We start from the raw sequence: 18524 nt of genomic DNA on the forward strand, positions 1-18524 counted from the left end.
TTTTCGCTTTACAATACATTGAAATATTCAACAATAATCATATTTTCATCCGTTGATTAAACGATATAATTTTCAAAATTAAAAAGAGCATATGCTCCGACGAAAATATGATATTATGATGTCGAAAAAATGGGTATCGTTTTTGACATTTCAATAAAACTATTAAAGTTGATTAGAAAGTTGACAACAACTAGCCAATTGTACCATCGATTATTTATGTTTAGATTCTCTGTATTAACAAATGACACCGTCGATTTCAGGAGGCGAAGTGCAGGCGGCAGTGTGGGCGACTAAGCCTACAATAGCACATCACTTGCATCAACACGTTGTGATCACATATACACACTAAACATGAAATTAACGGTTTACAAACAAACATAATTACAAATGAACGGAATATTACATAACATTTTGTATCAATAATGTTAATTTCTAGTTTAATGTATTCATTTGAAAATATTTATTATTCGATCATCAAGAATCACGGAATTAAAAGTACCTACATTAGTTTATATGACTTAGGAATATATTTTAAACTATCGACGTTATTTTGTCAGTTCTCTTTTGATTTAAAACTAAAATATTATGTCTGGACATTGCTGATGTGTTAGGGACAAAATTATTTTAATATTAGTATACAGGTATGCTAAATTGTACCTTATTGCATACGTCATTTAGGTGGTTTAGCGGTGCTGGATACAAATGTTCTATCGCGTTTGGTTTTTTTAGAAGACAGGGCCAGTAATGTACTTGTTACTACTCAGTGCTATGAGCCAAATGCCATTTAGTGCTTGTCTACAAAGAGAGTACAAATCTGAATTATATGGGATTGACGTAAATTTTGACATTTGTTAGTATTATTCTTATACAAAAAGTTTAGTACTTTCTTGGCAGGCACAATAATTTTATCACATTCACATATTTAATGACAGACTCAATGAAATTGACCACAGATACAGTTACTATCATTACTGCGAATATTCTAAAAAAACCTTACGTGGTAGAGCAATTTCTTTATTTTTATTTAAAAATTCGCGTAGAAAAATAAATAAAAGGCATTATTTCATGAAAAGCATACCTGTGTCCGTACCATAACTCCGTAGTTTAAGTTCCAATGATATCGCTGTACAGTTACATGTCGGGTATATATAAACCACACCGAAATGCAATCATGTAATATATGTATTACATTATCTTTCTTTAACCTTTTCTCTACTTTAGGAGAAAATATATTAAAGAAAATCAATCGTGACGCTCCTCTTAAAGGCCTATCTAGTATCGACATTTATACAGTAGCCAGCAGATTAACCTACTCCTTTCTGACATTACATTCTCAACTTTCTTATTTTGATATAAAGTCGAGAATCTACTGACAGATTGCAGCAGGTTGATCTACCGCCCACTGTATTCTGAGCTTTATTTTTTGAACAAAACGGTCGAAAGCCGAGCGTCAACGGCAAAAGGTCACAAATCATTATACTCCTTTCTATTTATTTTACATTAACCCTTTATATACATTTAGTTGAATTACTCGGAATTAAGTTTTTTTTTTATTAGTAAAATGAATATAGATAGAGTATGTATGTATAAAAGCCCTGTGCGGGTGCAAACAGTGTGCTAGATACGCCAAATGTGTTAGGTACATGAAAATATTTTTTTATTGTAAACCTAGACAGCCAAGGACTTATTATAGGTATAGTAAGGACATTTATAAACGCTCTTTAGTACATAATGCTGGGATATACTACTTTCATATTGGCGTCTCGCTCACACAGTTGCCTTTTGCACGTGTAAGACAAAGACAGCTATATCCCTGGTGTTGTTGCTTCCAAATTATTGTAAGATATTGTTAAACATCACAGTTTCTTGAGATTAATGCTGAATGAGCGTTTATAAATGTAGTGTTGATATATAAAGCTGTTTATTGACTATTGCTGTCTCGCTTGCTCTCGCGTGTACTGAAACAAAGCTACCGTTAACTCGGTTTTCTGCTGGCAATCATAGGCAGACCCATAGGTCTATTATAAGGTGTGAAGGAGAAATAGGCAATCGGAGACCAAGATATATTGGTCATGTAGTTTAGTAACCTATTGTATGTCGGAACGCTGATCTCTGTAAGACACAATGTATTTTCTATTGTGTCTCATATACCGACAGACAAGAGGTTTTCACGCGAAAATGATCTTCGTTAGCAAATACTTCTTTGCATACAAATACTAATAGATAAATGTTGTCATTAAAGCCGTATATTCCTTTACACGTACCAAAATCCGTCGTGTGATGCTCACGTCTTCAATAAGCTTTTAAACAAAATTAAGTAATGCAGGTTCAAATTTATAATTTTTAACATATTCTATATGTAAGCGTTTGCAGCTAAGTATTATATATGTATTGTCATATTTATCATATAAGTTTTATAGAAAATTACAGAGGATATAATTATATGAAAAATTTAGAATACGCCATCACAGTTTTATCTTAGAATCTGTCGCAAGTGTTTGCAACATAGTATATTATAATGAGATGAAGCAAGTAAAAAGAGGGATGTCATAATGTGATTGTGCACTGTTACAAAACAAATGGGCTCCGCCCAATGATATTATAAGTAAAACAGTGTAGATAGGTTGTAAACGCTCAGAAAGTATTGGATATTATATATATGGGACTGCTGGATAGAAAATATAGTGGGGCGTGGTTTGTAACGCCTCAGACTCCCTGTAAAGTGACCTGACAAATCCAGTTATGTCACCACTTCTTTGTATTTGCTTCATGAATCAAATCAGATTTGGTTACAACATGCACTTGTTGACCGTTGAACGCTTTATTAAAATAGGTAGATAATAGTGGTAGTACAAGCATGTTCGCACTGCAGCTAGTTTCAATTAGATACATATATAGTATACTGAACAGTCTGCATTAACTCTTCTGCTCTGGCATTTAAAAGCTGACGGACTGAGAGAATAAAACTGGGAATCATTATACTCTACCAGCAGAGTTTAACTGCCTCTTACACAAAATGTATAACCATTCAATAATAAATTGGAAAGGCCTTTCCCTTAGTCCTCCACATAGAATTTGTTTGATATTTGACATTAAAATTCTTTAATTTTCCTGACAAAAATCTTGATCTATCCAGAGACTCTGGATCACAATCAGTCATTAATTTTGGCTGCAAGTGTACAGAAAAATCTTATTATACGTTTGACATCGATGTATGACCAAATTTACGTCAAATCCGCATACAGTTTTCTATTCTCTCAAATGGAACCAGTATAGCTTTCTAATGCCATTTAGTTCATAGCACTAGTCTGTCAAAATGCAGATTAAAAAGCAATATATTTTTAATGATTTCTCGTATAGACAGTCCAGAGGTAACTAGGGTTTAAACACAACAAGCAATAACAATTCTAAATAATATAGGAAACACAATATTTATTAGAGGAGATACAAGTTATTTACAAATAATTATTTACTATACGTATTTGTAAATATTACACATGATTAATATAAATAGTTATTGTAATATTATGATAAATATGACAATCGCTTTGTTTTAGGTGGGCTTCAGTCCTTGATAATGTTCATAGTAGAGTATCACGGGAATATTAACAACCTTGGTGTTTAAAATTATATTTAAAGAAGTTTCTTATACGTAAAATGGCAATTATAAACCACACTCATTTTTGAAATTAATATAAAGATCATTACATTGATCTTTAACACATTGAACGCCGTGGTTGTCACGGGTGACTGACGTTAGCGGAGGATTTGCCTTCAACAGTTTTCTATTGGCAGTCAAAGACTTAAGAATCAAACTTTATGAGAATACAAGATCAATGTAGGCAAAAAAGTCTATGACAATATCTTAAAATGCTTTTTCTACTGAATTTCATTCGAATTACTACTACAAAGTGATCGTGTGAAAAAATATTTGAAATAAATGATTTTTATATGTATTTTGAACACCGGTTTATCTACAAGTGTTGTTATTGTTTCCAGTGGTACAGTTATACTGTGAACAAATTCTGGCAATGTTGAAACAGGTCCTTCCAAGTTGGATTCTGTTGTCTTGTGTGGAGAAACCGGTAGATGAAGACTATCACTTGAAACTGTGGCCTAAAAAGAAATTCGTGTGTTATAAGTGAAGTGGCAGAGAAATTGCCTTCCTTCCTTCTTCTTCCTTCCCTTAGTACAAGTTTGCTTTACGTTTAAAGTAATCGACGCGAAAGCTCGTTCGGCGCTCTGATTGGTTGGTTTATTCGAACCGGCCAATCGGAGCGCCTAACGAGCTCTCGTTTTGATCAAAGCACTCTCATACTAAGGGTTCTGAATATAGGTAGTTTAATGTACTTAAGACACCTCAGATTATCCCAGTGTAGTACTACTATAAATTAGGAAAATATAATTTGAGTCAAACAGTTTTACAATACAATCAAATCACGATTCTGTCTTCGTAAATATAATCATTATTAAAACGTTTCTCCACACAAATTCCAAGCTAAGCAAATGAACTTAGTATAAGTAGTTGCGAGTTTTCTATATATAATATATGTGTATTATATAATAATATGTATATTTTTATATAAATAATGAGACAGTCACGTGTTTATGATGAGCTTTCGAACAGTGACACTTCAGGTGCATCACATCAACATGAAACATAATTATTATTCTTATAAATATTGTTATAGAATTGAAAATTGAATGTACGACCGCAAAGGTTCCATTCGCTATGTATCATATAGATTGAACATATTTTTTTACCTATTAGTAAATGATAGTCTTCCTGAATTACCTAGTTTTTCTTCTTTTGTGTTTTTGGCCTTGAATTACACTTCCATTGAAGGTATGTATAGTATAGATGCCAGCATCAAGATACCACCAATGTCTTTTAAGAGATTATCAGCTCTATAGTGTTATAATAAAGTTTAAAGCCTATTGTGGTAACCAGGACCATAAAAACCACAAAATAGAGAATTTCTGCAACAGATTTTGAAACTAAACCTTTCGTAATAAAGTTGATAATCTTTTAATGGAATTTCTTACTTCCAGTGCTTTATCTTGGTGTTGGTATATTAGTTATTCGTTAATAGCGGCCTTAAATTATATCAAACATACTTCTTAGTAAACCAATACACAATTTATACACCAGTATGAGTTTGCTTTTCGTTTAAAGTAATAGCGTTCGGCGCTCTGATTGGCCGGCTCGAATAAACCAACCAATCATAGCGCCGAACGCGCTCTCGTTTCTATTACTTTAAACTTAAATCAAACTCGTACTAAGGGTACTGTATTATCTGAATAAATGATCAGAATATGTACGATTACATATTCTGAACAAGTGTCAAGTTAGTAATGATTCTTATTTTCTTTACAATAAGAACTATAATTACTTGTCTATCACTAAATATTATTGGGTTTTAAATAATATCTGTTACAATCAATCATCATTTGGTGCCTTTTTTTCTATTATTGTTTTTTTTTAATATTCATAGTATATTTTGTCTTTATTTGATTACTTTATTACTTGGTTTATATCTTTTTAACTATTTTAATCTTTACACCGATATGTTAAAGCATTTTGAGACTTATTTCATAAGCGTTAGATGTCAATATGTTTACACTGAAAGCAATAATACACCAATTTGAAATAGAACACGGTACATATAGTGTTGAAGGACTATGTATATATATTTTGTAGCTACATATTGTACCAGGTATAAACCTTTTTTATATAAACTAGGCTATAGCTATCACTGAAATGCAGTTCGCATAATATTATACACTCAGTAACTATTCTTATACAAATGCAACGTTTTTCTTCAGTATTAGCAATAATTATGTACAAATATGAACATTTTATCTTCATATTCTCGCTCGCAGTGCCTCAGATATGCAAATAAACATATATTTATTGAACAAAATAATTGTATATTGTGTAGAAGCAAAGTAAAACATACGTTCAAACGAACATTGTGAATTGGTTGTGGATTTCCAACTCTAAATGCGTTCTATAAGGTCAAATTTTCTTTGATTCGATGTTGTATGATAAGCTTGTACGTAGCGTGGTTCTTGTATCGCCTTTCGCTGATCTCTAAAACGTACTAACGGCTGGAGAATTTGTAAATAGAACCTTAAGATCACATGTATAAAGTTCGAGATGAATTGTACTGTAGTACTCGCTTTGGCTTATTCATCATTGTATACATACATTATTGTCTCGAATTGTCATCTATGTAAAGTTTAGAATGCAATCGAAACTACATTAGTTTGTACTTTAATGCAACACAATCCATGTTTACCGAATTATTTAATAAACAGCTGTCTTTGTCTCTCCTTACAATATTCATACGAGAGAAAAGGATGGCATGATTCTTCATACTTTTATGTGACAAATGTAAGCTGCTCGTTGTTAAGAATTTGTAATTATTGTTTTAGTTTAGTCCCAGCATACTATGTTGGTAATATTTTAAGCTTTAATTTGCATTATATTATGGTTGACGCACTTTCAATGCATGTACGTGTTAAAAAATATTTTCAATTAGGAGTTTTCGTATACTGTTCACTAGATGGCGTTATTGAGACGTAGAGTCTGATTGGTCCATTGCAAAATTATGTGAAATGATTTTTTTTTGTAACCAATAGTGTTGGATTCTGAGATTGGACGTCTTATGACTCGTCTAGTGATGCGAAGACTCGCGAAGTGACGTCATTATTGTGCTTAGTTTTTCAAGATGGCTGGCTTGATACCCTATTTACTGAAAATGTTCGTTCAAAGTACCTATCTAGGCTTTCTTTTGGTCAAATTAAACAACGGATTTTAATCCAAAATCTTGATCGAAAAGATGGATTTCGGATTAAGATCGGTAAGTTAATTTCGACCATAAATCTATTGTAATAAGATATACAACCAGTTGCAAAGTTTTATTGTGTCGTAAGTTGAAGTGGAATTTAATAGCAATAGCAGTTGCCTTGGATATTGTTTAGTTATAGCGTTACACCAATTAGATCTATATTGAAGTTGAGATTATATCCAAACAAGGATTGAACACAAAGCAATGTACCTCCTTTTGTATGCGTAGTTAATTTCAGAAACTAATAAAGAAGTAATATATACGCAGACTTTTATTTCTTATTCTTGTAAGTCCACTTATTCAAAATCCAATAATTTAAAAAATTGGTGAGGTTTCAGTAGGTTAAATTCTCATTTAAAGTTGTTATCATCTTGTATTTTAACTAAAAATTACGCCGCCGCGTCTACGCACGCTGCTCATAATGAAGAATCCCTCTGTGACTCGATACTAGTAGAACTTTGCTCCATTAATTTACTTGAGTAAACTGTGATTATTTAGTTTGTCTCACGATAGTTATTTTAAAAATACATCTTGTATTTAGTAAATGGTTGAATTTTCTATAAGTAACAAAGGTCGGAATATTACGAGGGAAGCTGAAAATGAAACAAATCCAATTCAGTTATCACAAAGTTTAATACTAGCATGATTCGGATTTATAATAATTTCGATTTAAATTTTTACAGTATACAATGCTAATACATTTCTAGTTAAACATTCTTAACATACTCAGTCGACTGGCTTCATACGTAATATCGCACGGGAGCCATCGTCAACAGAGTTATTGTCTTATTTCAATAATAAACAATTACACGAATACATTCGTACGAGAATAAATTATATTTTCATTCATAAATTCCATAATTTTCCAATCAGTCTGACAGTATAATCTATCCCAACCAGAAACATAAAAACGCAGCCATGTTGCGGATTTTCAGAGAACTATTTTAGTTGTATGAGATTTCTTAGTGCAGATGACCAAAAAACGACAACAGCGCCACACGAGAGGGTATTTTATATCTCCGATCAGTCGGTTTCGTTGAATAAAATTCGATGTATTGAGCAATAATGTAAACGTTTGTGTTGAATAATATTTACATACATGTATATAACTAATTACATTGTTTAATTAACATTAATTCTAATAATATCCAACCTGTGAACTTCCTACCTATGTCTGCCTCTGTAATGGCACATTAGATTACTCATTTCGTTGTAAGCACGCGCCGATGACGACTTGTACTCGATATATTAGCATTGTCGTAATTTTAATATTACTTTGTACCATACATAGTAGATTTTGTATTGGGATGAGTGAAGTCTCACTCTTGACAATGAACTCTTGGTCCAAAGACACCACAACACAATATCAATCAAAATAAACATTGTTCGTACTAATACACTGATACTCACAGATTCTTACAAGCTACTTAAATAATTACTACTAACAAACGATGAAATAAAACAGAGGGAAATTTCAGCAGCTAACAATGATTAACTTCAATCTTATCTTACATAGACATCTACTTACCTAGCTAATGTAATTATGTACAATTCTCTATATTGCTTACTAACTACGTAATGAATTGAAATATGAAATTATACAATATTTATGATAAAATTAAGAAAAGATCAAGGTAATCATAGTCCAAGCAGGAAAGATATACGATAAGTAGTATATTATGTACTAGTAGCTAACTTAGATTATACTAGCTCCCACCCGCGGCTTCACACTTGTGGAATTATCTAGGAAAAGGCACATTGCCTATTCCCAGCCTTCAATTTTATAATCTCAGCAGAACCGACAAGCGTGATACTTTCGCGTAGTAAAGTACAACATCAATTGCTCACGTTTTGATATTATTTGGGGCTAGAATATTCCAGAACAACAACATAACGAATCTAGCTTCACGATTATAAATATATCTCTATACATAAATAATATTTAAAAGTGGTTACAAGCAATGTTATTTGGTACACTCTGTTAACGTCGAGACTGCCTATGCCTGGAATTAATTCCACTCTTCATCAAATAAATAATTCAATAGTAACTGGCTACTGGATGGAGTACGTAATTGTCTTTTTAGTGTCAATTACATTTCCGAGCTATCTTTGGAAACCAATGAGCGACAATTTGCAGTACAACGGTACCTATAGTGTCGAAATAATGTAAGTTTTACAAAATTGTTGTAAATCTTGCATTATTGTGCGACATACACTTTACCGAACCTAGTCACAAGTTTCAACGTCCAATAAATAGTGAGACGGTTAGGCAGTCTTGTTTAGTATCTAGGTTTGTGGCTGTGGGGCGGGCGGTGCGGGGAGTGCCAGTCGGGGTGGCGGGGCTCGCGGTGGTGGTGATGGTGGTGGTGGCGGCGCTTGTCCCGCGCGTGGTGTGCCGGGTACACATCCGACACCACCAGCTCCGATCCGTCCTTGGGTGCTTCGCGCTCGTGGCGGCGGTGCGCGTGCTTGGCCCCGGCCGCCTCGTGCAGCTCCTCCCACGCCTGCCGGTAGTACCGGTTGAGCCCGCTGCGCGACTCCGACGACGACGAGTCCAGCGAGCCCACCGTGTTGCAGTCAGGCGACACGTGGTGTCTGTACCGCTTGCAATCGTTCTGCTTCCTGCTAATCATTGCATTTTATTAGTATACAATACATTGTTTCAAGTAGGTAACGATAGAAGGAATATAATGTTTGACTTTTCATGAAGATTCAGTTAACGACATGAACTACACTTTAAACATGGTTTATAAATAAGTATTTCAGAGGGCTAGGATACACAATATTTAGCCTAGAAAACACAGTTACAGTAGAGTATTTACATGGTGGTGCTTGGTGTGGTTGTGTGTGAGATGCAGTATAAGTCGTGTCGGTTGGCGTCAAGCAGCCGGTGCGTGACGGTTTACGTGAGACGTGTGGGTTCCGTAAGCAATGTTTGAGGAGAGTAACTCCCCGAGTTTCAACGTTCCTCTAACTGACTAGGTGTAAAGCTGTGAACTGATTGGTCTAACATGTAAAGTACACGTTGTTTTTTTTTTCTTATACAGTTATTTTTCTATTGGACGTTCTTTAAAAAAAGGATTTTCTTCGGCAAGATTAATACATGTTAAATGACTTTTTACAAGAAATATGTTCGTGATAACAAAAACTATAAGTTAAGAAAGCTTCAAAGTCGACAAAATTCTTAAAGTGGCCACAACCGGGTCACTTACGATACTACATACTACTAAACAAAGACCAGAGTTGAATTTAGGTGTTAATTGAACTATAATATTAAATGACTTCCTTGGATCCGCGTCTGACAGCTTGGCAATAAAAACCAGCCTTACAGCCACGTAACACCATTCCATCATCATCGTAACCACTAACAGCAGGGCCGAGCAGCAGCGCGGCTGATGTGGACGAGCGGGATGCCATGCAGCTGTGGTTCGAGGCTCGATGGGCCCGCCTTGTGGCACAGCGGCGCGCCCGAGAGGAACCGCGCGACGAACCCGCCGCCCGACGCCTGGCGAGGCTCGAACGACGATTAACACGCCCTCTATCTGGTAAATCCTATAAACTTTTATGAAGATGCCGTATCTGGTTATTCGATAAACCTTTATGAAGATGGTAACTTGTTTCTCTTTGACACAGACGTGAGTATCATCATTAGCTGTCATTCAGTCATTGGTATCTAGTTTGTTCTGTGCGTTGCTTGGCATTTTGTTCATTATAGTAATAATTATAGCTGTTTGAGGTTGGCAAAATGAAGTAATTTGTGATTTTAAGGTTACAAAGGAACTAAAATCATACCGGAGTTTATATAGTCGTAATATCCACTACTTTAAACTTCGTGTAAACATATTATTGATTGACTGTGTAAAATGTTCCAGCGGAGCAGCAGGCGGCGACGGTGGCGGAACTAGTGCAGGTCTCCGCGCAGAGAGACGCGCACCAAGCTCTCATGGCGGCCGATAGGTATACTCCGTTATATACTTGCAAATCATAGAAATCTGGATTGTTTTTAACTAGCTTTTGTCAAACTTTGACTTCGCTCCCGGGTAAATTCACCCCACACAAACTTTTGCAGTTTTAGTATTAGCAGGGTTTGTATCTCAACATACAAGTTCTTATCATGTTATGTGATACTTTGGAAACAAAGGATTTGTTGTAGTGTCACTAATATGCAACATACCTATCGTAATTAATGAATATATACTGTGAACGTTGTTGCAACAAAACTCGACTTTAACAACAAATAATTTAGTAAATATACATTCTTAACTTCTTACTAATAAATTAGATAGTTTCCTCGGGCAAAAATAAAAGATTTTCGCTTTACAATACATTGAAATATTCAACAATAATCATATTTTCATCCGTTGATTAAACGATATAATTTTCAAAATTAAAAAGAGCATATGCTCCGACGAAAAATATGATATTATGATGTCGAAAAAATGGGTATCGTTTTTGACATTTCAATAAAACTATTAAAGTTGATTAGAAAGTTGACAACAACTAGCCAATTGTACCATCGATTATTTATGTTTAGATTCTCTGTATTAACAAATGACACCGTCGATTTCAGGAGGCGAAGTGCAGGCGGCAGTGTGGGCGACTAAGCCTACAATAGCACATCACTTGCATCAACACGTTGTGATCACATATACACACTAAACATGAAATTAACGGTTTACAAACAAACATAATTACAAATGAACGGAATATTACATAACATTTTGTATCAATAATGTTAATTTCTAGTTTAATGTATTCATTTGAAAATATTTATTATTCGATCATCAAGAATCACGGAAGTAAAGTACCTACATTAGTTTATATGACTTAGGAATATATTTTAAACTATCGGCGTTATTTTGTCAGTTCTCTTTTGATTTAAAACTAAAATATTATGTCTGGACATTGCTGATGTGTTAAGGACAAAATTATTTTAATATTAGTATACAGGTATGCTAAATTGTACCTTATTGCATTATTTAGGTGGTTTAGCGGTGCTGGATACAAATGTTCTATCGCGTTTGGTTTTTTTAGAAGACAGGGCCAGTAATGTACTTGTTACTACTCAGTGCTATGAGCCAAATGCCATTTAGTGCTTGTCTACAAAGAGAGTACAAATCTGAATTATATGGGATTGACGTAAATTTTGACATTTGTTAGTATTATTCTTATACAAAAAGTTTAGTACTTTCTTGGCAGGCACAATAATTTTATCACATTCACATATTTAATGACAGACTCAATGAAATTGACCACAGATACAGTTACTATCATTACTGCGAATATTCTAAAAAAACCTTACGTGGTAGAGCAATTCTTTATTTTTATTTAAAAATTCGCGTAGAAAAATAAATAAAAGGCATTATTTCATGAAAAGCATACCTGTGTCCGTACCATAACTCCGTAGTTTAAGTTCCAATGATATCGCTGTACAGTTACATGTCGGGTATATATAAACCACACCGAAATGCAATCATGTAATATATGTATTACATTATCTTTCTTTAACCTTTTCTCTACTTTAGGAGAAAATATATTAAAGAAAATCAATCGTGACGCTCCTCTTAAAGGCCTATCTAGTATCGACATTTATACAGTAGCCAGCAGATTAACCTACTCCTTTCTGACATTACATTCTCAACTTTCTTATTTTGATATAAAGTCGAGAATCTACTGACAGATTGCAGCAGGTTGATCTACCGCCCACTGTATTCTGAGCTTTATTTTTTGAACAAAACGGTCGAAAGCCGAGCGTCAACGGCAAAAGGTCACAAATCATTATACTCCTTTCTATTTATTTTACATTAACCCTTTATATACATTTAGTTGAATTACTCGGAATTAAGTTTTTTTTTTATTAGTAAAATGAATATAGATAGAGTATGTATGTATAAAAGCCCTGTGCGGGTGCAAACAGTGTGCTAGATACGCCAAATGTGTTAGGTACATGAAAATATTTTTTTATTGTAAACCTAGACAGCCAAGGACTTATTATAGGTATAGTAAGGACATTTATAAACGCTCTTTAGTACATAAAGCTGGGATATACTACTTTCATATTGGCGTCTCGCTCACACAGTTGCCTTTTGCACGTGTAAGACAAAGACAGCTATATCTCTAGTGTTGTTGCTTCCAAATTAATGTAAGATATTGTTAAACATCACAGTTTCTTGAGATTAATGCTGAATGAGCGTTTATAAATGTAGTGTTGATATATAAAGCTGTTTATTGACTATTGCTGTCTCGCTTGCTCTCGCGTGTACTGAAACAAAGCTACCGTTAACTCGGTTTTCTGCTGGCAATCATAGGCAGACCCATAGGTCTATTATAAGGTGTGAAGGAGAAATAGGCAATCGGAGACCAAGATATATTGGTCATGTAGTTTAGTAACCTATTGTATGTCGGAACGCAGATCTACGCAGGACACAATATGTTTTCTATTGTGTCTCATATACCGACAGACAAGAGGTTTTCACGCGAAAATGATCTTCGTTAGCAAACACTTCTTTGCATACAAATACTAATAGATAAATGTTGTCATTAAAGCCGTATTTTCCTTCACACGTACCGAAATCCGTCGTGTGATGCTCACGTCTTCAATAAGCTTTTAAACAAAATTAAGTAATGCAGGTTCAAATTTATAATTTTTAACATATTCTATATGTAAGCGTTTGCAGCTAAGTATTATATATGTATTGTCATATTTATCATATAAGTTTTATAGAAAATTACAGAGGATATAATTATATGAAAAATTTAGAATACGCCATCACAGTTTTATCTTAGAATCTGTCGCAAGTGTTTGCAACATAGTATATTATAATGAGATGAAGCAAGTAAAAAGAGGGAATGTCATAATGTGATTGTGCACTGTAACGAAACAAATCGGCCTTGCCCAATGATATTATAAGTAAAACGGTGTAGGTAGGTTGTAAGCGCTCAGAAAGTATTGGATATTATATATATGGGACTGCTGGATAGAAAATATAGTGGGGCGTGGTTTGTAACGCCTCAGACTCCCTGTAAAGTGACCTGACAAATCCAGTTATGTCACCACTTCTTTGTATTTGCTTCATGAATCAAATCAGATTTGGTTACAACATGCACTTGTTGACCGTTGAACGCTTTATTAAAATAGGTAGATAATAGTGGTAGTACAAGCATGTTCGCACTGCAGCTAGTTTCAATTAGATACATATATAGTATACTGAACAGTCTGCATTAACTCTTCTGCTCTGGCATTTAAAAGCTGACGGACTGAGAGAATAAAACTGGGAATCATTATACTCTACCAGCAGAGTTTAACTGCCTCTTACACAAAATGTATAACCATTCAATAATAAATTGGAAAGGCCTTTCCCTTAGTCCTCCACATAGAATTTGTTTGATATTTGACATTAAAATTCTTTAATTTTCCTGACAAAAATCTTGATCTATCCAGAGACTCTGGATCACAATCAGTCATTAATTTTGGCTGCAAGTGTACAGAAAAATCTTATTATACGTTTGACATCGATGTATGACCAAATTTACGTCAAATCCGCATACAGTTTTCTATTCTCTCAAATGGAACCAGTATAGCTTTCTAATGCCATTTAGTTCATAGCACTAGTCTGTCAAAATGCAGATTAAAAAGCAATATATTTTTAATGATTTCTCGTATAGACAGTCCAGAGGTAACTAGGGTTTAAACACAACAAGCAATAACAATTCTAAATAATATAGGAAACACAATATTTATTAGAGGAGATACAAGTTATTTACAAATAATTATTTACTATACGTATTTGTAAATATTACACATGATTAATATAAATAGTTATTGTAATATTATGATAAATATGACAATCGCTTTGTTTTAGGTGGGCTTCAGTCCTTGATAATGTTCATAGTAGAGTATCACGGGAATATTAACAACCTTGGTGTTTAAAATTATATTTAAAGAAGTTTCTTATACGTAAAATGGCAATTATAAACCACACTCATTTTTGAAATTAATATAAAGATCATTACATTGATCTTTAACACATTGAACGCCGTGGTTGTCACGGGTGACTGACGTTAGCGGAGGATTTGCCTTCAACAGTTTTCTATTGGCAGTCAAAGACTTAAGAATCAAACTTTATGAGAATACAAGATCAATGTAGGCAAAAAAGTCTATGACAATATCTTAAAATGCTTTTTCTACTGAATTTCATTCGAATTACTACTACAAAGTGATCGTGTGAAAAAATATTTGAAATAAATGATTTTTATATGTATTTTGAACACCGGTTTATCTACAAGTGTTGTTATTGTTTCCAGTGGTACAGTTATACTGTGAACAAATTCTGGCAATGTTGAAACAGGTCCTTCCAAGTTGGATTCTGTTGTCTTGTGTGGAGAAACCGGTAGATGAAGACTATCACTTGAAACTGTGGCCTAAAAAGAAATTCGTGTGTTATAAGTGAAGTGGCAGAGAAATTGCCTTCCTTCCTTCTTCTTCCTTCCCTTAGTACAAGTTTGCTTTACGTTTAAAGTAATCGACGCGAAAGCTCGTTCGGCGCTCTGATTGGTTGGTTTATTCGAACCGGCCAATCGGAGCGCCTAACGAGCTCTCGTTTTGATCAAAGCACTCTCATACTAAGGGTTCTGAATATAGGTAGTTTAATGTACTTAAGACACCTCAGATTATCCCAGTGTAGTACTACTATAAATTAGGAAAATATAATTTGAGTCAAACAGTTTTACAATACAATCAAATCACGATTCTGTCTTCGTAAATATAATCATTATTAAAACGTTTCTCCACACAAATTCCAAGCTAAGCAAATGAACTTAGTATAAGTAGTTGCGAGTTTTCTATATATAATATATGTGTATTATATAATAATATGTATATTTTTATATAAATAATGAGACAGTCACGTGTTTATGATGAGCTTTCGAACAGTGACACTTCAGGTGCATCACATCAACATGAAACATAATTATTATTCTTATAAATATTGTTATAGAATTGAAAATTGAATGTACGACCGCAAAGGTTCCATTCGCTATGTATCATATAGATTGAACATATTTTTTTACCTATTAGTAAATGATAGTCTTCCTGAATTACCTAGTTTTTCTTCTTTTGTGTTTTTGGCCTTGAATTACACTTCCATTGAAGGTATGTATAGTATAGATGCCAGCATCAAGATACCACCAATGTCTTTTAAGAGATTATCAGCTCTATAGTGTTATAATAAAGTTTAAAGCCTATTGTGGTAACCAGGACCATAAAAACCACAAAATAGAGAATTTCTGCAACAGATTTTGAAACTAAACCTTTCGTAATAAAGTTGATAATCTTTTAATGGAATTTCTTACTTCCAGTGCTTTATCTTGGTGTTGGTATATTAGTTATTCGTTAATAGCGGCCTTAAATTATATCAAACATACTTCTTAGTAAACCAATACACAATTTATACACCAGTATGAGTTTGCTTTTCGTTTAAAGTAATAGCGTTCGGCGCTCTGATTGGCCGGCTCGAATAAACCAACCAATCATAGCGCCGAACGCGCTCTCGTTTCTATTACTTTAAACTTAAATCAAACTCGTACTAAGGGTACTGTATTATCTGAATAAATGATCAGAATATGTACGATTACATATTCTGAACAAGTGTCAAGTTAGTAATGATTCTTATTTTCTTTACAATAAGAACTATAATTACTTGTCTATCACTAAATATTATTGGGTTTTAAATAATATCTGTTACAATCAATCATCATTTGGTGCCTTTTTTTCTATTATTGTTTTTTTTTTAAATATTCATAGTATATTTTGTCTTTATTTGATTACTTTATTACTTGGTTTATATCTTTTTAACTATTTTAATCTTTACACCGATATGTTAAAGCATTTTGAGACTTATTTCATAAGCGTTAGATGTCAATATGTTTACACTGAAAGCAATAATACACCAATTTGAAATAGAACACGGTACATATAGTGTTGAAGGACTATGTATATATATTTTGTAGCTACATATTGTACCAGGTATAAACCTTTTTTATATAAACTAGGCTATAGCTATCACTGAAATGCAGTTCGCATAATATTATACACTCAGTAACTATTCTTATACAAATGCAACGTTTTTCTTCAGTATTAGCAATAATTATGTACAAATATGAACATTTTATCTTCATATTCTCGCTCGCAGTGCCTCAGATATGCAAATAAACATATATTTATTGAACAAAATAATTGTATATTGTGTAGAAGCAAAGTAAAACATACGTTCAAACGAACATTGTGAATTGGTTGTGGATTTCCAACTCTAAATGCGTTCTATAAGGTCAAATTTTCTTTGATTCGATGTTGTATGATAAGCTTGTACGTAGCGTGGTTCTTGTATCGCCTTTCGCTGATCTCTAAAACGTACTAACGGCTGGAGAATTTGTAAATAGAACCTTAAGATCACATGTATAAAGTTCGAGATGAATTGTACTGTAGTACTCGCTTTGGCTTATTCATCATTGTATACATACATTATTGTCTCGAATTGTCATCTATGTAAAGTTTAGAATGCAATCGAAACTACATTAGTTTGTACTTTAATGCAACACAATCCATGTTTACCGAATTATTTAATAAACAGCTGTCTTTGTCTCTCCTTACAATATTCATACGAGAGAAAAGGATGGCATGATTCTTCATACTTTTATGTGACAAATGTAAGCTGCTCGTTGTTAAGAATTTGTAATTATTGTTTTAGTTTAGTCCCAGCATACTATGTTGGTAATATTTTAAGCTTTAATTTGCATTATATTATGGTTGACGCACTTTCAATGCATGTACGTGTTAAAAAATATTTTCAATTAGGAGTTTTCGTATACTGTTCACTAGATGGCGTTATTGAGACGTAGAGTCTGATTGGTCCATTGCAAAATTATGTGAAATGATTTTTTTTTGTAACCAATAGTGTTGGATTCTGAGATTGGACGTCTTATGACTCGTCTAGTGATGCGAAGACTCGCGAAGTGACGTCATTATTGTGCTTAGTTTTTCAAGATGGCTGGCTTGATACCCTATTTACTGAAAATGTTCGTTCAAAGTACCTATCTAGGCTTTCTTTTGGTCAAATTAAACAACGGATTTTAATCCAAAATCTTGATCGAAAAGATGGATTTCGGATTAAGATCGGTAAGTTAATTTCGACCATAAATCTATTGTAATAAGATATACAACCAGTTGCAAAGTTTTATTGTGTCGTAAGTTGAAGTGGAATTTAATAGCAATAGCAGTTGCCTTGGATATTGTTTAGTTATAGCGTTACACCAATTAGATCTATATTGAAGTTGAGATTATATCCAAACAAGGATTGAACACAAAGCAATGTACCTCCTTTTGTATGCGTAGTTAATTTCAGAAACTAATAAAGAAGTAATATATACGCAGACTTTTATTTCTTATTCTTGTAAGTCCACTTATTCAAAATCCAATAATTTAAAAAATTGGTGAGGTTTCAGTAGGTTAAATTCTCATTTAAAGTTGTTATCATCTTGTATTTTAACTAAAAATTACGCCGCCGCGTCTACGCACGCTGCTCATAATGAAGAATCCCTCTGTGACTCGATACTAGTAGAACTTTGCTCCATTAATTTACTTGAGTAAACTGTGATTATTTAGTTTGTCTCACG

The 18524-nt window shown here is 33.6% G+C and overlaps 2 protein-coding genes across 29 annotated transcripts in view; one reads left to right on the top strand and one right to left on the bottom strand.

Moving 5' to 3' along the window:
• LOC118265761 (F-actin-monooxygenase Mical) overlaps nt 1-18277 on the top strand; it is a 92324-nt gene extending 74047 nt beyond the window's left edge. For 11 of the 25 annotated variants that reach the window (XR_007707003.1, XR_007707006.1, XR_007707007.1 and 8 more), the window contains 2 exons: nt 261-1541; nt 12701-18277. Coding sequence is in view for 8 of the 25 variants with exons in the window: in XM_035578914.2 (XP_035434807.1) it covers nt 10226-10399; nt 10727-10811; nt 11425-11458 (293 nt within the window). In the remaining 17 variants the exon portion in view is untranslated. Of the gene's footprint in view, nt 1-260; nt 2495-10225; nt 10400-10726; nt 10812-11424 lie in introns of those variants that run through there. The other 14 variants (XR_007707012.1, XM_050704051.1, XM_035578971.2 and 11 more) reach the window with 8 other exon arrangements.
• LOC118265693 (CUB and sushi domain-containing protein 3) overlaps nt 7469-18524 on the bottom strand; it is a 75429-nt gene continuing 64373 nt past the window's right edge. Inside the window, exon 11 of one of the 4 annotated variants that reach the window (XM_050704073.1) lies at nt 7469-9476. In XM_050704073.1, coding sequence (XP_050560030.1) covers nt 9134-9476 — 343 coding nt within the window. In that variant the 3' untranslated portion in view covers nt 7469-9133. Of the gene's footprint in view, nt 9480-18524 lie in introns of all 4 variants that reach the window. The other 3 variants (XM_050704072.1, XM_050704075.1, XM_050704074.1) reach the window with 3 other exon arrangements.

This window comes from Spodoptera frugiperda, chromosome 25 (assembly GCF_023101765.2).
Source record: "Spodoptera frugiperda isolate SF20-4 chromosome 25, AGI-APGP_CSIRO_Sfru_2.0, whole genome shotgun sequence".
Taxonomy (NCBI): domain Eukaryota; kingdom Metazoa; phylum Arthropoda; class Insecta; order Lepidoptera; family Noctuidae; genus Spodoptera; species Spodoptera frugiperda.